General features: G+C 32.3%; 1 protein-coding gene across 1 annotated transcript; it reads left to right on the forward strand.

Moving 5' to 3' along the window:
- The first annotated feature begins 9,473 nt into the window (after positions 1 to 9,473).
- On the forward strand, positions 9,474 to 17,516 carry LOC130649119 (SPRY domain-containing SOCS box protein 3-like). The gene is made up of 4 exons (XM_057455335.1): positions 9,474 to 10,007; positions 12,868 to 13,058; positions 13,204 to 13,721; positions 16,714 to 17,516. The coding sequence occupies exons 1-4, from the start codon at positions 9,746 to 9,748 to the stop codon at positions 16,763 to 16,765; spliced, it is 1,023 nt and encodes a 340-aa protein (XP_057311318.1). The 5' UTR covers positions 9,474 to 9,745; the 3' UTR covers positions 16,766 to 17,516.
- Positions 17,517 to 26,951: the final 9,435 nt, after the last annotated feature.

Here is a 26,951-nt window from a genome sequence, read left to right on the forward strand (position 1 = left end):
CATCAAGCACGTTTTGGAAATTTAATCTTCAGCTTTCAAAAACATCGTTATGGTAAGTGGAAAAATACCTTTGCAATAATTTTGTATTAGTAAGTAAGTAACGGAATGTTTTAACGTCCATCCTAACAACTGGCTCTTCTTCCCCTCTGACTGTGACTGTTACATTATCGCCAGATACGTATAGCGTTACTCCAACTTGCTTGCCTACAACACAAGCCGGTTGGCGGTCAGTAAATGACACCAAATGAGCCGACAATACTGCATATAAAGTGCGCCATAGTGAGGACTCGAACCTGAAACCTTATGATTACAATTCGAATGAACTACCACTGCACCATCTCCGCTGTCATATTAAAGCTATGTAGACAAGCAAGTCTGGTTTGCCTTCCTTTCAATGTTTAAACTCTGAATTTTTAAATCTGGAATGGATATCGCCAGTATTGCATTTACACGCATTTTGCTACGTCAGGACAATCCTAGACGTAATGCTCTACAATTGGTAAGCGATGACAGATCCGCTATGTAGGCCTAGTAAAAACGTTTAAAATGCCCGCACTTTTTTAAAATCATGTCACGGACCGCAAGCGATATTAAAATCAGGAAAATGGGACCTGTTGACGCCAGCAAAAATACTACAATTAAAAATTTAGATTTCACTAATTAACCGAAGTTCTTAAGTTTGTTCTCAAGCTTTGGAAAGTTGACTAACACGTTTAACAGGCGTATTTCTGATACTTAATAATGAGTAGGCATTTTTCGCAAAAGCAACTATTTTGAAGGCTAAGAGAATTGTTGAAATTTAAACAGGTATTATTTATTTTAGGCCCAACAGCACCGCAAGAATTTGTTCAATAAATACACTTTATTGTTGCCAACTTTTTCTTCTTCTTTTTCTTTGTGTTATTTTTACCTAGCGTAGCTAAATGTGAAATTAGTGGACACTGATTTGTGATTACTCTTATGATAACAAACTGACAGATAATTTCCTGATATTTTGCATGATTGAGCGTGAATGCAACAACAGTCTTGATAGTCTATCTAATGGTTGAGTGTGGCTTGAAGATATAAAAATTTTAGCTCATGATTAACTTCTATGGAACTTTATTTTGCGAGATAAAAACAACGTTGCTACCATACTTGCTATGAAATGAATATTGACAGTCCGTGTCCTGTTTTCTTATTTAAACTGAAGTTGCGGAGAAAGTCAGTATTTTGATGGCATTACGCCTAAAAACGTGCATCGCTGTGAAAATCTCATCCCAATTTTTGCGACATGGCTTTCAATACTAGGAACTTACTCCGTTTTCGCCATTATATTTCTTTTTAACTTTCGAAGAATCTATTCTAAAAAATTAAAATTCTTGCTGACTGTCTTCACGATAGGCGGAAACTTTCGTTTTTATGTAAACCAAAGTTAGGGTTAGCTTTTGAAACTTTCACGAGAACTTATTCGGTATATTGGAGAATGTTAGGTGATAATTTTAGCTCGACGCGTTAACGAAAGCCTATGTTTTTATTTAAACCTAAGTTGTGAAAAAGTTATCATGTCTTATCATTCACCACTGTGAACACTTCGCAGGGATGTGTGTTATGGTTTGCCTGGATTATGTCCTCCTCTCAGTATCACTCACAAACTTCGCGGGAACCTTAGCAATACAATTGACATTGTACATTGACAAGTAAATTCTGACGGGGTCGAAGTGCGTGTTGCTTACATAGAAACATCTTTGTCTATTGGATGAGGCAAAAATTATAATCGTAATTGTACTTATTACTGCGCGAAAAAATCTACGCTTTGCGATTCTTGGACTTCAAGAATTTGGAGGAGTTTACGCATATTTATCTATAAACCTACTTTTTCTATCCCCTGCTAGAAGGAGTGCAAAAGAGATTAAGTTTTAACCCTATTCGGTCCGGGAGGCGGATTCCTTTTTTAATAACTCTTTAATGCTATGTTGCATGGCAAAAAGACTTACTGAGTTTCAATATTTATCTATTAGACACCTGCATGCAAAATGTTTAGGTCCCATACCCTTCAGAGGCTTTGATATTGGCTATTACTCGAAACCACCCCTAAAAATCTCTATAAAACCCTTATAATAATGAAAATATAAAAATTTTTGTTAGAATTATCTTTAGAACTTGTAATTTACAACATAACCTTGTTTCATCAAGAAGAATCATTTTGCATGTTTTGGACACGTGATTATTGCGGATTTTACCCCAAAATCGAAAAAAAACAGATTTTCGGGCAATATTTGGCATTTTTTTATGCCATCTATGTAAAAACCTGAAAATATGTTAAATAACTTTATCTTGCTTTCAGAAACTTTAAACAGAATGTAAAAATTCGCTCTAGAACTAAAGTAATTGAAATTTAAGCAGATAGTGGTATTTTGAACAAATTTCAAGCTATTGACGACGTCACAGAAAATGTGCTGACGCAAGTAAAAATTTATTGCCACTATTTCGTTTCTTGTGTGACGTGCTATAAATGTGCCAAGTTTGATTCAATTTGGACTAGCCTATGAAAAGTTATATAGGGGTAGCAGATCCCCCGGTCATAATATGTCCGAAGAACCCCGGACCGAATAGGGTTAAGTGTTTGTGAAGCCCCCTTCCCTAGAGTAACAGCAATATATCAACACATAATTTCTGTGTTCCCTTTTAATGATACAGAAAAATTATGTTCAAACCACAAATCAAATTTCTAAAAAAAAGTGGAAATCATTAGCCGTAAATTCTTCAGTATCTCGCGAGAAAAACTGTCGTGAATGAACAATTCCAGTTTTTTGAGAGATAAACTTTCGCGCACAAAGGCTAGAATTCGCAAAATTAGCGAAGTTTTTTCTCATCAAAGTTTTTTTCTAAGTTGGTGCCTGTCACAGGTAAAGTGAGTTATATTTTCACAAAAGCGCCTTTCAAAAACCCTGTGAAACTATTCGATACTTTTAATTTACATTTCACAACTTCTGTTTAGAGTAATGAAATAATTTTTATTACCTAAATATACTAAACATCATGCACAACAAAGAGCTATATCCGAACAAAAGAGATCTCAGCCACTTTGTTCCCTACTTCTTGTGCCAGTAGGGATGAGACTTAAATAAAAAGGTACTGGGTAATAAGTGAGTTATACAAGCTGAAAGAAGTTTACTGCAATATTATTGTATACTGAGATGAACTAATATTCTGAAGCACAAAGTTCATAGCAGATGATTATTTTGGCAGCATAAACAACAATAATGAATGGATCATTTTGACAAAAAACTTCTTTCGTTTATACACTGTGAAAGACGGAATATTAGACTTTAGAGTAGATAGAATATTGAAGATGAGTTAATTGGTAGAGTAGACAGTTTTCGTGGAGACGGTAGAAGGATTGTGCGGTGTGGTGTGGTGTTAATCGTTTTACGTTTACAAATAAATGATTTCTGTTATTATCAGTGACAAAAACATTAAAAGAGGATACCACAGCATCATAGCAATAAAGATATTATACCGTCTAAAATTGTCATAATCTTATTCTGTCCTCATAATTTTCCGATCGTCGCACTGTTTAAACATTTCATCATTTTTTTTTTGTCATGAAGACAGATTCATTATAAGACTTGTTGCTTTTTCCACTAAAACGATCATCTCCGATGAACTTCTATTTTCGATGTCTAGTTCGTGATAATATAAAAACGCTTATTTTCTATTTTTATATCTTTTGTTCAAGCACAACGTGCCCTCACATAAACATCACTGTCGTTGCTATTTTTACCTACAGAATCAGAGAGATAAGGATTATCTAACATTCTATAAATATATATAATCTTTTATTTCAGCAAAATGTACCCCCGAATTAATATCACTTTGATCTCTTCGTTTACAGACGCTGGGAGATAAGAGTCATATTATATTCCGAAAAAATATACTGATGCAGAGAGATAAACAATAAGATGGCAACTTCGTCTTTGGTCGTATTGATTTGGTCTGACGTGAGAAGCATAATTTTATTTATCAGAATTAACTTAGAAAGTAAAGTTTCTTTACAATACTAGTGGTACTGCTATTTTGTTTATATTACGGAAGATAAAATGGTGCAGTAGAAAATAGTTGTGTTACGTCAAAACACACAATTTAAATGAGGAAGAACGACTGTGTATTTCCGAAGTTTACGACACAAACAAATAAAATTGTCACGTTTATAAAAGAAGGAAAAACGTAAAAGCTTTGTATCAGCTATTTGTCTCTTTCCACCAATAATCTGAAAATTTTCTCCGCGACTATAAATTTGCAGGAGAAAAGTTTAATTTAAGAACATTTGAGAAAAACGGGAAAGGGGCATAACGTTGAAAGTATTAAATCAGAAGAAGAAGAAGAAGAAGAAGAAGAAGAAAAAGAAAAGGAGGAAAAAGAAGAAAAAGAAGAAAAGAACAGTACAGAATGTCGATGCTACTTGTTTTTAGCATCGTAAGCGCGTTCTTTTTTAAGGTAAGCGCATCATAGCAACTATGAAGTCTCTATACTACTTTTTCTGTAATAATATCGGTAACGTTAAACTGGGCATTTAACCAACAGAATTTTATATGTATATTTAGGCATCATTTCTTATGTCCTTAAATGATAATGCAGCAGCATTTTCGAGCATAAAAATGCAAAGTAGAAGCATTGAGAATCCTACTATCGGCATTGCAACTGCACCACCAAAGATGACTATACCACCATGTCCGGAAGGTGTTATGTGTTTAGGAGTGGCGAAAGTTACAGGAACAAGAACGTCTTTTAGGGTAAGTGTCAAATATGACTAATTTTAATATACTTTCTTAACGAAAAATTGTTTCTGAAACGTTGCTGTTTGGCTTACTTGTGAAATCCTTGTAGATGTTTTAAAGTAAAGATATAACAAAACACAAGTGAAATAAAAATTTCTTGAGAATTAAGTATCGCGAATTTTGCGAAAAAGAATTTGATTTCTCAATTTATACTTGTTTTCAAGGTTTTTATGTATGAGACATATAATAAAGACTACTAAACTTGAAATTAGCAAAGATATTATATATGTAATTCCAGATAAATCAGAAGAAAAAAAATTGGTCTAAAATTTGCAGTAAATCATTATTGAAAGAGGAAAATAAATCCAAGTTTCACGGGAATTAATTTTCGCGAATTTCGCAAATAGCGATTTTTTCAAATAATTTTCGCCGGAAATAATTTTTACAAAATTCACGAAATTAATTCCATGACAGTATTTTTTATAAAGAATAAGAAGAGGGTGAATAATACTTATACTGTTGTATTCTTTATCTGTCGTATAGCAAGGCATGTTCGAATAAACCATAACTTAGATATTTTGACATTTAAAAACCTGCTTATATGACAAAGAGCAAAACACCAACACCGTATTCAACCATTAATTCAGATCGCAACAACATTAACAGAAAGATCATTGGCAAAGTAACTGCATTCCGGAAAACATGTCTTCCAGGATTTTTATTTATTGGACAGGAAAAAGTTAAGGGAGAAGAAGGTACTTTTAAGGTTAGAAGATACAGAAGATAAACAATTTCAAAAATATGTTAGAAGGAAAAGAATGTTTTGTCATACTAAGTTTAAACTTTATTGTGTAAAGTTTAGAATAAACGCCAATAATAAAATGCAGCTCTTTGTCAAATCTTTGGATACCCCACAAGGTATATATAATGCAGACCAGAATTTTTGTATTATCAGGACCAAAAAGTTAGCCATGTATATGACGTCATCACATTATTTTTACCTGGAGTGAGTTTGTACTAAGAAATAGCTTGTCATGTTTCATTACTTAAGCGTAAGTGGTTGAGGATTAATAACCCGTTGGCACTTTATCCCCCCCACCCCCAGGGTTGCAAAGGCCAAACAAGCTGGATTATAATAAGGTTAAAGAATGTTTACTGGCCATTCAGCGAGCTTCTCTAATATATTTTCTCACCTATGGTAACCTCTAATTAGAGATTCCATTGTATTTGTTGTCTACCGTGTTATATCAACATCCGTTAATTCAACGGCAAAACAAATATCAATCAGAATATTTGGCAGGATAATTTCATATTTTGTAAACAATTTTTAGTGTATCTTTATACACTTTTCTTTCTTTGAGTGTAGCATTAGATCTTGTATTGCTTTTCAATCACTCGCTCTGTGCTGTTTACATCACATTTTAAAGAGTAGAATATCATCTTTGAATATTTTAAAACAAAAAGAAAAGTAATTAGAAATCTAGAGAGCAGTTACACTGGTTTAACTTTTAATTTTTACCCGTGTTGTATCTACCCTTCATCGCAGAAAAAACTCTGGTGTATTTCGGGCTTAATAAAACATTTGGTAGTTGAAACAATTTGGAAATTAAACAATATCTTTCATTTTAAAAATGGTTTTGAGTCTAAATGAGAAAATGCAAATGGGCTTTTGTTAAATAACTATATACTGAATAACTGTCTTGTTTTCTTGTAGAGGGAACTGTTAATAACATTTTTGGTAAAATATTTGTAAGACGATTAACTCCGTACCGTAATTATTCTAATTTAGTGCGGCCTCTAATTAGTGCTGATGGCTTTTTTTTCAAAAAAGGAACAATTTACTTTCCTCTTATTATTAGTGCGGTTGGAATGTTAGTAATTTACAATTTTCCTCTACTTATTTAGTGCGGGTTGACATTTTTCCTATCAGAGAGGAAATAAAATGGACACATTTATAAGTTTCTTTTTTATCATCTTTTTCGTATCAGAAACTTCAATTTTTACTCTAAAAAAGATTACAAAATAAAAGGGTCTTCTTCTTCTATGTTGTCGTCATTTTGGAGATTATCAAAAAATAATATGTGTATTTTTTTTCATCTTATTTAGTGTGATAATGATAAAATTTTCCTCTTATTTTTAGTGCGGTGTTGAGTTGATGATTTGATGGTAATTTATCTCCTCTAATTATTAACGCTACATGTCGAAAATAATTATTTTTTCGGCCGCACTATAAAGTAGAATAATTACGGTAACAATATAAAATTATTTGGGAAAATATCGAGTTGTGCTACAGAATTTTTTCAACTACTGTAACATCAAAAGATACGACGGAAAATAAAACCTTAACCCAGTGGCCACTTCAACATTGAAACAACGTTAAAAGACGTCGTGTGCAAGCTGTGAACTCTTTGGTTAAGCGAAGTCACATTGATAGAGTCATAAGAAAATCATTCGTTGTCAGAAAGCACTTACTAACTTCGTCTTGCTAGCGAACATTTTTAACAGGTGCACTTGTCAGCTTTTTTAACTGTTTAAATTTTTTTTAGTTACTATAAGATTACATTAGGTGGCGAGCATTATGACCGTTTTTCATTATCGTTTAACATCTCTGTATGAGCGTTAGAATTTCAACTGGTCATGATTGTTGTGTTTTTTGCACCTTTGGAAGTTACTACAGTCAACTACCAAGTGTTTGCACATTGAAAAACTTTTAAAACCAATAAAGATTTCACAGAAGGCTGCCATTTTTAATGCGCTTAATGGTTATTCAGCGTATTGAGCGTCGGCGTTCAAACGCAGAAAGCCGCTACCATTATTAAAGTACTTAATACCAGGTGATAATGTCGCCCCGTCTTTTCCCGATTTACGTACCTTACTTATTATGAGACTCGCGTCAATGCAAAACACAGCTTTAATTTTTCCACCAAAATCACTAGCATTTATAGAACTTCCAAAAGCCAACAAGTTGACTAATGGCTTCTTGACAGGTTAATTCTTAAAGTGTGTTTTGGTAGCATATGAATGCTTACTTTTGTAACTTTTGGAAGTTATGTTATATCTGTTTTACTCATGATAAAACTCAGGTGTCTAATGAATAACAATTTTAAGCAAACGAGATAAATTATATATGCGTATATAGACTATTGTTCGTTGTCATGGAAACTTTTGAATATTTTAAAGCCCTTTATACTCACTTATTCAGCGCTCAATGCTTTTTTTAAAAATTAATCAGAAATGCTCGCGCACCTGCGTAACTTCTTCTAGATAAGTGAGTCAATTTGTGTTCGGTTTATCAATCACACTAAAATTTGTATAGAACAGAACTACATGAACAGTTAATGAAAAAGGGACCTGGTAATTAAGTGGATAAAAGTAAGATGAAGCAAACGAACGCAAAGAAAACGTTTTTTAAATTCTGCGGTCATTTTACTAGAAAGAATTTTTTTACAAGTTCAGTTTTAACTCGGTCTATCAGGGAGATGATATTTAATCAAAAACATTATTTCGACAGAAGAAAATTTCATCAACATATACATAAGAAAAGATGAATTAAAGCTTTTTTGCCTTTTATTATCATCTAAAACTTTGTCTGTTGCGTTGAAATCCTCAGTTTTTAGTGTTTTTTTTCGATTCGTCAGGGTAAACTACTTAATATACGCCCAATTGAGGGGAAGCATGTATGAAAACACAGTCTTACTGAAAAAAAATACAACTAGTAGAAACATCTAAGTTTTTTAAAAGACGAATAGACAGTTCCTTTAAAAGTGGTTTCTTATCTATAAAAACGCGTAAGGTATGTTACCTATGCAAATAGAATCACCTACGAAAACCTAGCAATGGTGTACTTCTAAAAGTTCACTTCTCCCACCAATTTTCATCCTAAAAGCAGTGTAGCTATGTTTTTCAACTTCACGGAGTTAAATTTATCAAAGAATTTGAAAGACCATTTTTACTTTTTATAAAGAAAAGGGACGCAGCGCCATTCCTTTTAAAAAAAAAAAAAAAAAATCTCATTCCACCAGCAGTATATTAATATAGTTTAAATTTTTCTGGCTTAACTTTACGAAAATTGTTTTTTTAGAGACCATATTAGAAGCCTTACATACATTGTAAAGACATCACTCTCTGGTAATAAAAAAAATGAATTATTACTAATTGCGGTGTCACTTTTTTTTTTTTTTTTAAAGGTTTGTTTACAAAAGTTTCTTAAAATTTCTTCGGCACGTCTAAAGTTACGGGTTACTGAATAAGAAATATTACTATCTCTGGAATAAAACATAGTCAAATCCAGATATCACGAATTTTTAAATGTCGAAGGTTCAAGCTATCAAAACTCGACTGAACTAATCTTAAGAAAATAGGGAAACTAGGTACGAGGTTGATGTTTAATAGATGTCGATGATAGTCAGTGGAAAGGCGGGAAATTTACTCAACAAAGTCATTTTTATTTTTTTATTCGGCAACATAAAACAATATCAGTATAATTTTAAGTTGCCTGAACGTATATCAATCAAAATTTGTTGATAGCAAGTATTAAAAATAAGAACAATATAAAAAGTTATTTTATTTAATTTTTTTTTTACTTATTTTTTACTTAAAACAACAAGAATATATATCATAATATATAATAAATAAATAATGTCCTAATCTTTATTGCTCATTCTAATAAGCGTTGTTAACTTTTAGTGTTATTACCAACTCGGTTTGCTGCGCAGGTACCGGAGTCTGCAAACAATGTGAAAATGGTAGATGTTCGCTTGTAAACAAAACGCAAGAAAAAAATTTAACACACTTGCTGTAGAATAAAAAAATATCTTTTTCATCTTGGGCATGATATGAAAATAACATTGTAGAAAACGAAAGTTGACTATCGCAAAATAAATAAATGCGGTCAATCTTATCACAACTGCACTTAAATCATTCTTCATCTGGAAGGAACTCTGGTAGTTTGTTTGCAATCTATATTTTGTACTTCGCTTCAAGGTATGGAGTTACGCAAAAATGAACCACGAGGTAGAAAATCGTCACGTCGTTCGCTTGACAAAGAAGATATTTTTGAGGAGAGACCCCATAATGATCTCCAGGGTGGAAGGCGTTCTTCTCCTATTAGGCAACGGAATCAAAGACAGTTTTTAGTAGATATATTTGGAAGAAGACCAGATGAAATAGAAAGACTAAATGAAATACATACATCAAATATAATTAATACCGAAGAAGAGGAAGAAGTAGAAGAAGTAAATAGTGAAGGTACGCTTGTATTGTTGCATGTTTTAAGGGATTCTAAAGCAAGAAAAAATGATTCAAATAGTAATTTTTAGGGATTTTATAGGTTTATTCATAAAAATTGTGATTGAGTTTCAATGACTCTAAAAACATCTAAATTAAATAAGTTTTCTTTCAAAAACCTCTAAAGCATGTTTGCTGAGACCTTAAAAGAAGACTGTCCCAATGAAACTTTTTACATAAAAAATCAGGAGATAGGCTGTTTATAAAAGAAATGGGATGAACCTTCTCTTAATAGTAAGAGCTGTATTTGACTTGGTTAGCAATATATAACACCATCAATCCCCTAGCCCTAACCTTAATCTTAACCACGGGTTAGGGTAAGGCCCAGGGTATCATTTTCAACGGTGTTATATATTGCTAACTATTTCACCCATTTGTGCGCCATAATGCAGTTGTGCTACGGAACACACGAAATGTGTTAAATATGCACGAAGTATCGACGCGGAAAATGCGTACGACCCTGAAATTTTCTTGAATTTTTCCACGGGCTAACAACAAGTTCTTAATATTTTATTAACGTTTGGTTGAAAAAATGTCAGTTGGACATATAGTCTGAAAAAATCTATTTACTAAGCTTTTTCCTTTTCAGGGCTTTTTGTATCTTCTTCTGGAATAGTCTTTCTAAAGAACATTTGAATCGAGAACATAAAATAACATTACGCATTTATAGTAGCCTAAAAATCAGCAAGTATCAGCTGAACATTTACTCCTTCTTTTTCATGCTTACACTTTGCTGGCCTCGTTTACAAGAACATTTAAGCTGTGTTTACGTTGATGTATAGAAGGAGGTACTAAAATTACATATGAGAAAAAATAACTTTAGGGCTGGGGTTGGGGTTACGGTCCGGGATTTACAAAAAAGCGCATTTTTGGTTTCCGGCTATAAAACTGCTTACACTTGGCGTCTGATCAAAAATGATACCAGTTTTAAAAACTACAAGTCTCATGGCTTTTAGCGGTGAAAACCGTATCTCAAAAATTGTTCGGGAAAGGAGTTTACTCCTCGGATATTTTCTTTGTACACGTTTGATTATACCAGTTGTGTGCGGGATTTACGGGAAACCGCGCATTTTCGGTTTCCGGCGATTAAACTGCTTTCGTTCTGCGTCTAATCCAAATTGATACTATTATTGAAAACTAAAAGTCACATGCTTTTCAGTGCTAAAGAATGCATTTTAAAAATCGTTCGGGAAATGAGTTTACACCCCGGGTACTTTCTTTGTATACATTCGTATACATTTTTTCGTCAAATCTATGTTACTGAAAGGAGAAAACTGTAAATTGTTTTAAGAAGCTGAACTGTATGGTTTTCTTGATTTACCTTCACTTCCTTTAATAGATAAACACATCCCTCTTGAGTTAAGCTTTGTAGTGTTTTTGAAAAATGCAAAATATGCCTTGATATATGCGAGTAACATGTCTCGTAGTAAAGTCGTATAGCAAATCAGTTATTGAAACTGATAGAATTTCTATAGGACCCTTGTTTTTTCTATACAAAGTCAATTTCATCGTCAATCATGTCATATCATCGCCAGTCACCACAAGGAATTTTTCCCAACCCTTAATTATATCAATGTAACAGCAAGTACTTAAACTATTACATGCGTCGCAGAATTTATCCTTATACCGATATTTATTTTTTTAAACCAATAAAGTTCATTATTTACCCAAGGTTCGCTGCATGCAACGTTAAAAATATTTGCGGGATAGTTCAATGAACCTGCTGGTCCAGTTTTACCATACGTCAAAAAAATCCGATTTTATTTATGATAATTAACATGCACAAAGACATGACTAAAAGCCATTCAATTACTTTGTTTTGAATTTTTATATCAAAAGATTATAGTTGGTTTCCAGTACCCTGCCATATCTGTTGGTCAAGGTAAAAAAAAATTAATTTCAAGAAATCCAAATTTGGGTAATTATAAGTAATAATTGCAATGTAATCTTACACAAGCCTCATCACATCCTCTTCAACTCTCAGCCAGTGAGACCGTAGTAATAAAAGCCATATATTAAAGACGCAGAAGGAAAAACCATGATTAGCCACGACGCACCAGAGACAATTTTTGAAACTTCACTTTATAGAATGCCAGTAAATGAACTTTCTTTTATGTAACTTTGAATTGATTATTGGTTAAACTTTTAGAATTTTTATTTTTGATAAATAAAATAAGAATCAAGAATCATTAATATCAGATTCTGCATCTTCCGAAGGTTCAGACTCGGCAAAACCAAACCTACGAGAACTTAAATAAATTACAAACAAAATATAGTGAAGAAAATGTTTGAATGTTTTGTTTTAATAATTTCGACAATTTTGATGACTATTTATTTAACACAATGCCTATAAACCATTTTAGTGACATATATAAAATTTTTATTTTAAATCAATTGAAGTGTATTAGTATACCTGTTATACCTACAACTTGATTGGATTAAAGAGTGGGAGTCATAACCCCTGGCCTCACATTGTGGGCGGCCGTAACACAACTTTCCATTTCTGGACCAATTCCCCTATATATTCGTATTAAAGGTAAAAAACAAAATGTCAATTTCAGAGTATTCTTATTAGCGATATTTTGTTGTTTTTGTTGAGGTTTTGTGAAACATCATCATCTCAATTTTTTTGCGTTTCTCACTTTCACAATATTAATGTTTCGCAAATCAATTTTCGCGTATTTATATGTCTTTAAGATTTCAAGATTTAGTTTTCTTTCGCTGTCAAATGATCAAAAATAGTGATTAATTAAATTAATTAAATATCGCTTTTTTTAATTAGCTAAAGTTTTATTATAACTTTGGTTATTACAAACTTTAGATTACTGTTGGTTATGGGATGAAAACAATAAATCTAATGACGTGGTTGTACAGTCAACATATACAGAAGTATACTTCCATCCTGATTATAGCTGCGGGACAGCTGCAATTCGGGGACTTAGACAACTGCGGGAAGGTGAAGAACACTATTGGGAGATTAAAATGTCAAGTGCTGTTTATGGTACAGACATGGTAAGTACATTATGCTTATTGATACTCTTTTGTTTTGCAGCCATTTGTTTTTTACTTAAAAGTGGGTCCCAACAAGTATGTCGGTGTGGTCAAACTCTCCAGTAATTAGCACTTTAACAATTTTTTTTGTCTTGATTGTTTTTAGATGATTGGTGTTGGGTCATCATCTGTTGATCTAAATAAATATAAATCTCAATTTTGTAGTATTATTGGTAAAAACGCAGATAGTTGGGGTATAAGCTACTTTGGTACGTTACATCACAATGGCAAAACAAGAGAATACACAAAAAAATTCGAACGCGGTGCTATAATTGGTTGCCACCTTGACCTATGGAAAGGAACTTTATCATTTTATAAGAACGGAGAACCTTTGGGTGTTGCATTTGAGGGACTACTTGGTAAAAGTTTGTACCCAATGATATCCTCGACAGCTGCACGCACTAAAATGAAATTATTATGCAGCTATAAGACTAGCTTCTCACTTCAATATCTCTGCTGTAAAGAAATTAGTAAAAATATCCCTTCAACGCCACAAGCTTTAGCCAGTCTTCCTTTACCAAACGGTTTAAAGAGATACATAAGCTGGAGACTGGACTGGGTCTTCAAATTAAATAATCCAGGTTTGTCGTCCGGAATTGGACCTAGAAGAAAACGCGTAAGAAGGTATTGAACGATATTAAGCTCTTGTTTTCCAAGTTTTTCTGAATTTTATGACTTGCACATAGACCGAAGATATACAAAACGCTCTAACCGATTAAGGCTTGCTTTTGCAGCCTTCTATACCTTCTAACAAATACCAAACTTCTTACATCCACAAATTTTTCTTTCCTTTCTTCCTTCCTATATTGAACTTGCTTAAAGTACAAAGTGGCACATGCCAGTTGACGATAAATTTAGATGTCTAAAAAATAGTCTGAGAGTATTAAGATTAACTTTTCCTTTAAATTTGGCCTATGATTACACCAAAGTCAAGGGAAAGCCTTTTTTTTGGTTTTGCATAAAATGCAAGTACATCTTACTTTATACGACAATTGTTACTGACATGCTTGACCATTGCACCAGAGTATTTTTTTTAAATTACTTAGACTCCAAACTGAAAAACATTCTCAACAAATTACATCATATATTTAGAAGAACTCACTCAGGATTAGTAATCCACGCTTTTTATAGAAACGCTTAGCTCACGCTTAGTATTGGTTACGATTTTATTAAATGTGCATTATTGATTATAAACCTAGTAGCACTGGGTTTTGCTGATGGGCTGGGCGGGGGTTGATTTGAGAGAAATATTGTTTCACCAAAATTACGTTACAGCCAATTTTAATGACCTGAAAATAAATATTTTAGGAAAGAAAATGTTTTTGCATTTATAGTTAAAATAAGAAACTTTCTTACAAATATGACGTCATTTTCGACTCCAATGACGTAAATTGATTCATTTTTTTATATTAAATATTTTATTTCTATCCAGTGAATAAAGGCTATATAGTAGTACTTGAGAAATTCAAATTTATTGCAAAATTAGGAAAATTGACCAATTTTAGACATACTTAAATTTTTTGCTGATCCCAATGACGTAATCAAATTATTTTTAACGTGGAATCTGTTTGTATTTTGACTTTCCACAAGTATGTCTCCCAATAGCACACTAGATCATGATTCCCGGTGTTAATAGGGTTAAAAAATTGAAAAAAATTAAGCGACATGTTTAAAATAAATTCAAATTCTAACAATTTTATGATGTCGGAATTGAATGCAGTATATAAAGTGTGTTTTGTGTTTGTTAAAAAACTCAACTACTTACTTAATTTTGAAATTTTTCATATATCCATTTGATTTTAACAAAAAGAACACAAGGATGATTTACCGAAGAGTGACTTGAAATTTTAATGATTTCTATTTGACATTTATAAGCAATGTTGATCACCTGAAAAAGTGAGTAAAATAGAATATAAAACAGCTCCGTTCAATTAAAACATCTCAATTTTATCCACAAATTCCGTTGAATAAGAAATTGCTGACGTAAACAAAATAGGAATTGATAAGTTGTTACAAATAGAACATTCATAGCTCTAACTGTATTTGCAAGAAGTACATTAACTGTATTTTAGTCTTCACTCCTAGCAACACCAACAAAATTGAAAAAATTGAAAACACATGGATAATTTCCAGCTATAAATTATGACATTGTTACAGAAAAATGCATTATGGTATTATTTTTACATTACATAGGTTTTTATAAATTTTTGATGTATTTTGACAAAGTCTTATTTTTATATATTTTTATATAAATGCAAGTTATGTTATTTATACAATTTTTAAATATATATAGTTACTGTTTTATACATTATATATTGTGTATATTTTTATATATAATATGTCCATGTTAAAAAATGATTGTCTTGTTTATAAGATATTTTTTTTTGTTTATTATTATTATTTTTTTATTGTTTAGTTACCCTTTTAGTTATTTTAGTAATCTGGTTTCAATGTTAGCTCCACTCGATTCTTTTATGTGTCTTTTGTTTCTTGTATTTTCAATTGTATCTTTTCTTTGTTTTCTTAATTTTCAGAAGTAACTAGAAAAACTATCCATTTATCCAATTATTTACTTATATTTATCCGTTTCTTCAGAAGTTCAGAGGAAATTAAAAACAAAGAGCCGGTCCAACATTAGTTTTAAACCTAAGAATAATTAATTAAAATTAGATGGATACAATTTTTTCACTTAACTTCGCCTAGTCGCTTCTTTTCTTTCTTCGTCATGTAGCTGGTACTGACTTTCCACCACCCGCCACTTTCACCCACTAATTTTTATATACGCGAAACCATGTTTTTAAATAAAACAGGATTGTAGCATGAAGTTTCTTTTCGCAACACGTAATTATATTTTATACTTTGAGACTGTGTTTCAAAGTTTTATTTCTTTTCTTATCTGGACAGCAGCAAGACCAAGAGCTCTGTGCCTTTTCTCTTTCACTAGTCCCAGGCTATTTTTCACTAGTTCCAGGCTATTTATATTATAATAATTTAATATAATAATATTTTGTGTATTGCATGACATAGCATATTATTTGAACAAACCCAGACTAACTTTCTAGCAGGAATACTTCATCATTTCATAACACATTTAAGCACAAGCATGCTTTGTATAAACGAAAAACGACATAGCTACAACGACGGAAAGACATGACGACATTTACGGTAACCGATTTTAATAAATCTAACTGAGAGCTCCTTGGTAAACATTATCATAGGTGGAAATGTATCGTCGACATAACTTAATTTTTTTTTTTGCTTATAACTGCACAAAAATAATAAAATATAAAAATAATAAGAAAAAAGAAAAAGAAAAAACAACATAGAAATTAAAATCAGACATTAAGTTTAAAAGTGAAGACCTAATTTTTCAAGGTTTTTTGTGCAATTGTTTGATTTGCTATGAAAAACGAAACAATAATCAGATGAGTTAAAAAATTTTTTTTTGCTGCAAATTTTTTGTTCTACAAGCAACAACCGTTTTCTCACACTGACCGTAAAAAGATGACAAGTTGGTCGTATTTGTAGGTATAATTGCTGCATGCCTCAAATATATCAATGAAGATATTTATCTATGAAATGAGAACCTCATTTTTTCTTATCTTTTATTTTCTAGGAAAGTCAAGAAGCAGTTAGAAGGCATTGAAGCTGTTTTGGGAACTAGTTGATAGTCATTGATTTGTTTTTAATTTTTCTCGAAGGATTATATTTCTTTTAAATATCTTCCTTGTAAAACCTTAAAAAAATTATAGAGTGATGTGAGCAACCAAGAAAAAGAAATATAATAAAATGTAGAAACTAAACTGAAATTCGAATGTCGTAATTTCTCTTCCAGACGATAAACGTCTTGTCTTGGAAAAAACAAAATATCCTGGAAATACTTGATAAACACGTGATGCCCTTATGGCCATTGAGGCTGGATTTGTGGTAAGTGTTTAAGGAAGCATAGAGAGCAAGTAACAGGAATTTTTTATTTGTTAATATGTCCTAGGTTTATAGTTTTGCATCATAATGTTAAATTTATTACTTTTTATTGACATTTTTTTTATTCTCATTTATTTTCACGTTTCTAGCTCCATGTTTCTTTTTTTTTTGTATTTTAAATATTCAACCACTCCTTAATATACACCGAGACCTTAATACTTAAAAAAATAAATGGATGACCTGTTCCTATATACTCTAAATTTCAATCATATCCCTTATATATTAGAAAAAGTAGGGATAGTATTGGTATGATTAAATGATGCATTTGTAAAGGTAACAAATTGTAATTAGAAATTTAAGACTTCAAAATTTGTTTTTATCTCCTTGTACATTATTTGAAGAATTTTAGAAAGTCCAGTTATTAATCATTTTTTGATAATAAAAAAAATGCAAAGATGTAAAAATAATTTTATAAAAATATATTGTATGAATTAATATCCACATATTTTTTTCTACCAATGCAATAAGAACGAAAAAAAAATCTAATAACCAGACAATTCCAGTTAGCAACGTATTTCACGGGATATTTTGGGTCGATAATACTACCAAGGATCCTCAACAAACAACGATCCTCGCAGCTTTATTTCGGATCGTCTACCTATACTAAGCGCTCAGTCAGGTGTCACGGTTTTTGCTATGATGGGGTAACAACAGGTTGTAAACTGTGTTTTTATTTCAGCTAAATTTATGTTAAAGTTATTTTTTGAAAAATACGTTCCATCCAAAACACTATAACGTTATGCGCGTTTCACTTGATTTACGACATACTGCATACCTGCACTGTAGCGCTTCACCTTAATGTGTGACACAGTTTGCGGTTCTTATTAAGCGCTTGACCGGCACATACAGTTACTTGTTAAGACTCGGTGTTTTTACACCTGGACCCTCGGCTAATGCTCAACTTTCTGTATGCTTCTCAAAGTTGGTACCGTGAGTAAAGGCGGGGAATTTCCCATGGTTTTTTTGAATTACCGTTGATTTTTCCACGAGTTACGACTAATTCACACAAAAGATTCTATCATTTACATTCTTAAAACTAAATTTAATGTGGTGAATAAAATCAAATGTGAGAATTTAAGTGTATTAAGGCGTTCAATACATACAATTATTTATAACATTTTTACTTGCGGGGACCTACAGATAACATGATAAGATATACTGCATGACATAACATTTGCGAAGTCGAGGATAATAAGTCTATTTTATTTATAACCTAAACTGTATTCAAAATCAACTAATCTCAAGCTGTAACGAGAAAATGTTCCACATGGATTCCAGTAGTATTTGACGATACATCTTTCTCTGAACTAACCACAATCTTTTTGTTTTTGGTCGGTTCAGTGAGTTTTTGAGGCCCACTATATTTTAAAAACCCACCATTATAGATTAACAAGCAAATCATAAGTGCGCATTCTTCCAGCCTATAAAATAAGGCTAATGCAGATATTGCGGAAAGTTTATTAGTCGGTCTACATCCCTGCTAAAGTATAACTTTTAGTTTAGCTGGCCCCTCGTACATACTTTGTAAATCGCTATTTCGTAAATGCTTAGCACAAAGTGAAATTTTGGCTTCCATTTTGAATAAAATACAGGTATTATTTCTAGAAATTCTGAAACCCAGCAAAATAATTGGCCACAACGAAACCTGCTGGTGTTCTTATCAATTTGTTATGGATTAATTTTTGGGCAATTTTTAGGATTAGCATGATGTATAATTTCGTGTTAGGTTGACGCTCAATGCTTTAAAATTTTGACAAGTAAGGTGAAGAATATTCCTTTTTTTAAAAAATATTTAAATTTTTGACAAATAATAGTATTTCACCAAAGTGTTTTGGTGAAAAAATTATTCATAGTCCTATAGACATGCAAAAAAAAATTTTTTTTTAGACAATGGACTCGCTATCATTTACTTAGGTCAATGTTTAAAATTGAACCCAACTTGTCATCCAGTAAATTTGCGATACAGCAAAAATAGTAGATTGGCACAAATAGCTTGTAAAACGACAGAAGTTAATTTCAAAATTTATCATTTTATATATAATACCATTTCAACATCACTGTTTAAGAACAACGCAGGCATTATTTTAATGGATTTAAATGTATACACCATTTGCGTACGTTCGCACAAACAGAAAATATAAACAACAGATCACCAGATCTGTTGTTTATATTTTCTATGTGCAATATAGCTATGTGCAATATAAAACAGTTAAAATAATCTATAAATAAGGAAGATACGCAATATGGTCCTGCTATTAGAAAATGCATGAGCAAGCACAAAAAAATAAATCAAAACTTGTTTATAGTCATGTGCAATATAAAAGTATAGCTATATATATACATGTATGGTCCTATTACTTCTAAATTTGGCTAAAAAAGTGTGGTGTTATTTCAACTTCACATCATATTTCCAAATATATCAAGAGATAATCAATACACGTCGCAACCTTGTTCATCGTTTTTCACATAAGAACTTTCAAAGTAAAAGTTACTATTAACAGCGCGTTTCAGTTTCTCCTTGAAATAGTTTAACAATAAATTCCATGATGGTATCAATTACACTTTGTAAGCTTTATTGATTAACACAAGGTCCTGTACACATTCTTGGTAGAGGAAATGTAATACACTTTCTTTAACATGCATCAGATTTAATTGTGGAAAATAAAGTTCCCGGCTAGCATCAATGCAACGCATCACCTTCTTCTCCTAAACCAAAAAAACACAAACTTGACCAGAAGCTATAAAGCAGATAGCTAGCTAATAAATTCTTAGGAAAAAATATTGGTCTGCGAAATGGGTCTACAAAATAAATTGAAAATGTTTGCTCTGTAAACATCAGCAACAAGAATGTCGATGGAGAAACTAGGACTTTCTTCTAACGTTACACACACATACACACACACACACACACACACACACACACCTATTTGATATGCAGTAAGGGGAAACTACTAACTAAGCAGATTATTCTAATTGAGTGTTTCTCTAATTTAAGAGTAAGACGAAGAAATATTTAGGCTATATATAACAATTTTTTAAGATTCCAGCTCATTCCATTTTAATCAAATACGCAAGCATTAAATCTATCATCTTACTTTAGTAAATACAAGGCTACACTGTAGTACCTATATACACAATGTAGAAAAGGCATGGGAGAGGTTAGCTCTTTTTTAATTATTTAAGCGATTTTTTGTAAGTGATTCGAGACCCGTACGCTTTAAAAAAGGTGGAAAACGAACGATGTAATTTGCCAAATTAGGATTCAATTATTTTATATTTGTTAGCGTAATTAGGCATTGATTATCCACATTAGGCTGGATTATTTTGCTAATTAGGAACAGTACGTTTAATTAGCAGTGTTTGCTTAGTTAGTTTCCTCCTCTCTAACTGATATCAGTTTGTCCATACAGACGCTCCGCTGTGTCCGGTGTCAAGCACTTACTGTTTTATTTTGCTTACTCATACTTTTTAGCCAGCTATAGCTTGTTAACTCAGGAAGTCAACAACATCTAGCATAAGCAGGCTAGTGGAGATAGTTCAGAAAAGCTAGCTAGGTAGGCTAGCTAGTTACTAGTAAAAAACACAAAAACATTTCACTTGCTCAACAAAATATATGTCAACATTATTTATTTGCTACCTAGCTCTACGGAAAAAGAATAAATAAGAATAAGTAACAATGTGTTTCAGGATGTGTGAATGTATATTTTACGTTAATGAAAATACATCTACGACGATATCTATAATAAGAGTTAGTAAAGGTTTCAAAAGGCTATTGGTGTAACTTAAAATAAGTATGAATAATTAAAATAGTACTGGTGCGTAGTGCATATATAATTACAATTTTTAATAAAATCTATGAAAGTATATACATATTTACAAATGTTTTTTAAAAAAGGACGTAAAGAATAATAAATTGAAAAGTTCTATGCGGGGTCGAACTATTACAAATACAATTACATTATACTGACAGTTATAAATTAATTTATCCCGCTCCCTTCTTAGTAATCAAAGCGCAGACACTACATCACAAATACAAACAGTTGAATTAATTTGGATATATACGGCGCTTCGGATAATTTGTACTTAGTTCTCCCCCACGGTGTTGAAACAGTTTCGACGATCCTGCCACCCTCCCCTCTAAGTTGAGGAAATTACTCAGAAAGTGATATTAAGACTGGCTGATTGACATAGAATCTTGTACCTATCCATACGGTTTCTTCTGGAAAAATAGACGAAGTCAACCTCCTTTGGCTCGGGATAACCAGAAGCTTTTTGCACCACAAGCGACTACAAAGCTAAAACTGAACTAAAAAAATTTGAGTATATTAGGAATTGTAAATGCGTACGAATTCCGAAGATGACTCCACTCGACAGAACACTGAAGATCACTCCACTCACTAATTTTCTTATTTTGAATAGCTTCCTAAGTCTTGGAGAGATTACGTAGACTCTAATTTTCGGTTGAAAAAAGAGAATAAGAAAATAATTATAGTGTTTGTACACAGTTGATTAATTTTTATATAGCATTGAACATGCACAACACAGCAGCAATGTTTAAAGGAGGTACCATGCGACAAAATTCATTTTTCAGTTGTTTTAATTTTTTTTTAGTTCACAATAAAGGAAAGGTTTCTTGTCAAACACACATCTTTTTAAACTCAAGACACGCATTCTTTTGGAAAGTCATTACCAAAGCACCAGTCAAGCGTAAAAAACGGAGATTTCTAGAAGCATTTTGCACTAAAAAATTCACACTCTCAAACATGGACATAAGATTTTTAAGATTGTTTGGAAATGTCATCACTTAACTCTTGAAGGAATTAGCATTCACTAGTGTGCATATGCAGGGGCTTTTTTGCTAATTAATAATTTTCTGCCAAAAATTATCACTGCATGAAAATTAATGTTCTCGATGTTTTAGGACTCTAAATAATATGGTTTGCTTCCAGGGTCTTCGCCCCTGGACCCAAACAGGGGTCTCACAGCGCCCCTTGGTGATTTTCACTTCAATCTTAAAATCTACCACGATGCCCAAGCCCATTTTCTCATCTCAACCGTTCTGCACCTTTAAATTTAGCCTTCCATGAATGTCATCTATATTATGAGGGTATACGGTTTTAATATTCTTTCCAGTAACTGTTGCAAGAGCAAGCATATACTTTAAAGAGCAGAATCTTTATTAAAGAGCAGTGTTTTTAAAAATATAAATATTATAAATGGCTTCCTTGAAGACACAATTTTTATAGCTATTAAAATATTGATGCAAAAAGTCTTTTTATTACGAGGATAGTTTTTCATATTCTTTTTGTCAACATATGTATGTGAAGCATAGAGGTCTGAATGTAAACGCAGCTCAATCGAAACGGCAGCTAAACTACGTGGTATACCCTCTCATCCAGGTCAACTTTGAATCGATAATTCTCAAAAAAACTGTTCTTAGCTATATTTGAAATACATAAAATAACAAATAAAAAGCGCACTTAAAATTGATTCAGACAAAGGTAAAAAAAATTCAGTACCATGCAAAAATAGAAGCTCGTAACATGTGTGATATATTTGTGATTATGTGATGATTACAAGTTATTGAAGTGACGTATGGACATTTACCAGGAAAAGGGTAAGAGCATAAGCAAAGGAAATGCGTTTTAAAATATCAAACCAATCTACTTTCGTCCTAATAAAATCGCTCGCATAAAAATATAAAGCCAACTGTGAATAATTAACTCAAAATACCACAAATAAATGCACAAACAACAGACTTACCTATTCTGTACAATACTTGTTGATATTTTTTGATACACAAACAGTGAAGTGTCTGATTATGCTGAAGGATATGCGTGGTGTATCTTTGGGCATTTAAAACGAAGTGAATTTTTCTTAGTATTCGATACATAGGTTACAGTGAAAATGAAACACACTAAGAAAGATTATGCAACATCGCACGCATGTATTACTTTGGTTTCAACAACACCACTGCAATCGCAACATTCTATTTTGAACTGCACAGGGACAAATGTATAACTAATTCATACCATTAATGAATATCTTCTTGAAACAAACTGAGAGGGTATTAACAAGTTACTAAAGATTCAATTTACCAACCACACAACCACACACAGAAAGCATAGAAGATACGATATCAAAACTACACACGAAAAAGTAGACGTTGTAATACATCAGCAAATTCAATATGAAGTATGAGAATGGCAATAACTGTCTTAAAGTGAAATTTGACAATACAGCAAAATATTAAATAAAGAGTATTAAAGGGGAACTACACGCAAAAATTATTTTTTGATATGTTGTTACTACTACCACAAGAAAACGAATTCAACTAGTTTTACTGTTGCATATGACTTCCAAGTGACAAGAATACGAACCTTATTACCCCAAAATACGGCTAGAAATTCTGACCCCAAATTCTGTAAAAAAAGGCTGGGACGAACGTGATGTGTGACGTTGCAAAGTGTGGATAGCGCAATTCTATACAGGCTAGTTTATTAAAGCAACAAATTTTTAAACCGTTTTAGGTTTGATAAAATATATATTTTTTAAAGCTACTAGCAATTCCTCCTTATTTTATGCTAAATATGTCAAGTTGCTCAGCTTTATGTTGTACAAGTCGCTCTCCGTTTAACAAAGAGCTTAGTTTTCATAAGATACCTTCAGAAAAATCGAACAACAAACTTCGTAAAATATGGTTGCGATCGATTGAAAAGAGAAGGGTCTTTACCAAACGGTTCTGTTTTTTACATCTGCTTTAAACACTTCACTGACGATTGTTTCCATGATGGTAAGACAAAGTTCATCTGGATTTCTTGAATGCAAAAAATAAAGTTTCCTTTGTATTTGCATATATTAACTGGTCATCAAATCCATGCCATTGTATAATTATAATATAAACTCATAAGCAAAGTTTTGTTGTGTTTGTTTTGCGCAAATAAAAATGTAATTTCTGACAGGGGGTAAACTCACTCTAGCAAAGAAATATACTTCGGAGACTATAAAAACTGTTCCTTTTACCCCTGAATAGTTTCTCATTTAATACGCAAACTTTTCAAGGCGAGGTCCATCACACAAAAGAATTTAATAAAAAAGGATAGGCTACTGTTCTCTTTCGTCGATACAATTTCATTTTTTTAACCTCTTTCAAAATTATAATTTGTTATCAAAGGGAGAGGGACAATGCATCAAAAGGGTTAAAAAACGTTTTTATTGAAAACTGTTTGTTCAGTTGGTTGTCGTTGATTTTGACAAATAAGAAAGATTTATTTTTGGTATATACTTAGTTATTTTGGTTCATGTTCATTAAAAAATAAGTTACAACAAATCCTTATGTCTCCTCTTCTTTTCAAGGTATTCTTGGAGGCCTCTCGCTGCGGTTTGCTACGACTCGCACTTTTTGCAACGTCATTTTTGTTAATATTTCCAGTCTTCTTGTTTTTACACAGCTCGTTGAAAAAGACATAATTAAGCTGCCCTTTTATATTTGTTGAAATATATTACTCATTTTGACAATATATGAAAAAATAATTTTTGCGTGTAGTTACTGTTTAACTATATTCGAAAGAAAACAAAATGGTAGTGATAAATTTTTGCTTAAGTCAGCACTTTTTCTGTGACGTCATCAGAAGTTTGAAATTTTATTCGAGGGATAGCTCGAGGGATATAATTACTCTGTTGTTGAACACCGTTATTGTCTGTTCATTTTTGTCAACTGCAAGATCCATGATGATAAAGAAAACATTTTCGTTGCCAAAGCACGGTCAGTAACCGCGTGTTTTTATGCGAATCCTTACCAAATACGGTGATATACGTTTTAGGGACTTGATCTTAGCATTAGCCTGCTTGCATACTTGAAGAACACTTTTCCAAAAAAAAAAGATGATTTTCTGGAGCTCTATACAACAAATGTACGAATTGAGGTTTGGGTCTTTCTAAGAATTCTATGGAAATTGCATTTCTCGGGATTTAACTTAAGCTCTTTATTGAAAAGCAATACACCCACGGTTGAAAAGGAACAAAATTTTAACTCCCAAAATTGTTTTCCAGATGCATAAAAAGTATTGTCATTTATGAAGTTTACGCCTTCTTAATACTTTTTAGCCTTATATGTTCTTATTGTGTTTTTTTCTTATTTTTTCTATCATATATAAAGATCTTTTGTCTACAACGTGGCTTAGCGGAGAAGTCCCTGTGGTGCATCAAATGCCACGATCCCGGATTCCAGTCCCTGGGCTGCCGAGGCAAAAGGATTTGCAAGAATCCGTTAACTTAATTTGGGTATCCTGTATAGATATATGCGCTCAGTAACCCTCTATATTTTTACCTAAAAATAAAAGTAACAAGAAGAATTTTGGCTTGTTTAAGGTTACTCAAAGCGACGCGGGAAACTTCATTTTTTTAAAAGCAAAACTATCAAAAAATGTTACTTAGAAAGTGCGACCCTATATGTAAGATGTGCTGCCCCTTGTCTATGTCGATGGCCCTGTCTAATTTATTTATTACAAAAACATACACGCTTACTAGTAAAAACAAAGAAAATCCGTTTGCAAATAAATGTGTTTTGTTATTTTTATTTTAGTTCTTACTCTGTGACTAAGTACACTTGAGGTTCTGTTGATTTTTAAAATAAAAATCTCAAAGAAAAGTAAACATAAAAATACCTTACGTCATAAATTTCTAGGAAATTTAAGTGTTAAATAAATAAATCAAATCAGAATAGACGTAATGTTTTGTAAGAAACCATTCAGTTGTTTAATTTTTGACAATCAATTAATTAATTTGTGACAATATCAATAAGAAGCGTATTAACTTGAAGGTCGCCATATTTATCTAGACTAGTCGTCAGTCCATGGAAAAATACATAGGGAATTGCCTGTCGCACATATTTCTCCGAGTGTTATTTCGTGCGTCCTTGTCGCCCGTTTACACGAAGTAACTAAATTTGCTTGGACGGGGGGTTCTTACTATGATTATGGGTGTAAAAAAAACGGTTTTAAACTGACTTAGGCATAGCGAGTATTGCATTATAGACTACAAGCTTTTTTTATCCGAATATTAAAATTTAAACCAAGTTATTCTTTTTTTCTATTGTGTAAACCATGGACTTAGGGAGCGTTTACATATTACGTAATCAAGTAGGGGGGAGGGGGTGTTAATTGAAATTGCTTACGCTTGATTATGGGGGAGGGGTCAAGTAGTTTGATGACATAAGAAAATCAAAACAAATTAACAGCATATTTTATCATGACTGTGAAAAATATCAACTATCTAAAGCGTTTGTATTCGCCATATTCTATATCTTGCATGCAAAATATAAAAGTAAAATATAAAACTGTAAATATTCGTAATTTTTTGCGAATTTTTTTGCTTTTTTGGGGGAAGGGGGGTTACGTAGATGATGACGTAATTCTGGGAGGGTGTCAACCAAATGATTACGACTGATTACATGGGAAGGGGGGAGTAGAAAATAGGCGAAAAATTGATTACGTAATATGTGAACGCTCCCTTATTGATTTTAATCCTTAAACCCAGACCTGATATTCTCATACACGATATTATTTTGGTCGTTAGCCAGCATATTTGAATGCAACGTAGGCTGGAATTTTGTCCACACGTTTTTCGCGTAGAATTCCTAGCTCCAGAGCAAATAAGGGTCATGATAAAAAATATGGTCGGAGAATTCAGTAAATATAACAGATGTGGGGTAGCGTGAAAAAAGGATAAGCGAAGGAGTATGACTATTAGTTTTTAACCGCGCACCTCCAACCTCGATCCTGGGACCAATAGTGTTTTTTAATACGAGGACGCGTTTCATCCTCTCATATCAAGAACTGCTACAGGTCCTGGGATCGAGGTTGCGCACCC

The sequence above is a fragment of the Hydractinia symbiolongicarpus genome, chromosome 7 (assembly GCF_029227915.1).
Source record: "Hydractinia symbiolongicarpus strain clone_291-10 chromosome 7, HSymV2.1, whole genome shotgun sequence".
In the NCBI taxonomy this organism is placed as follows: domain Eukaryota; kingdom Metazoa; phylum Cnidaria; class Hydrozoa; order Anthoathecata; family Hydractiniidae; genus Hydractinia; species Hydractinia symbiolongicarpus.

Excerpts from the sequence above, each read along its gene's own strand:
- LOC130649119 (XM_057455335.1), top strand. The coding sequence starts at position 9,746 with ATGGAGTTACGCAAAAATGAACCACGAGGTAGAAAATCGTCACGTCGT. Across the intron at positions 10,008-12,867 it reads AGAAGAAGTAAATAGTGAAG|ATTACTGTTGGTTATGGGAT; the intron begins GTACGCTTGTAT and ends TACAAACTTTAG. Across the intron at positions 13,722-16,713 it reads AGAAGAAAACGCGTAAGAAG|GAAAGTCAAGAAGCAGTTAG; the intron begins GTATTGAACGAT and ends TTTATTTTCTAG.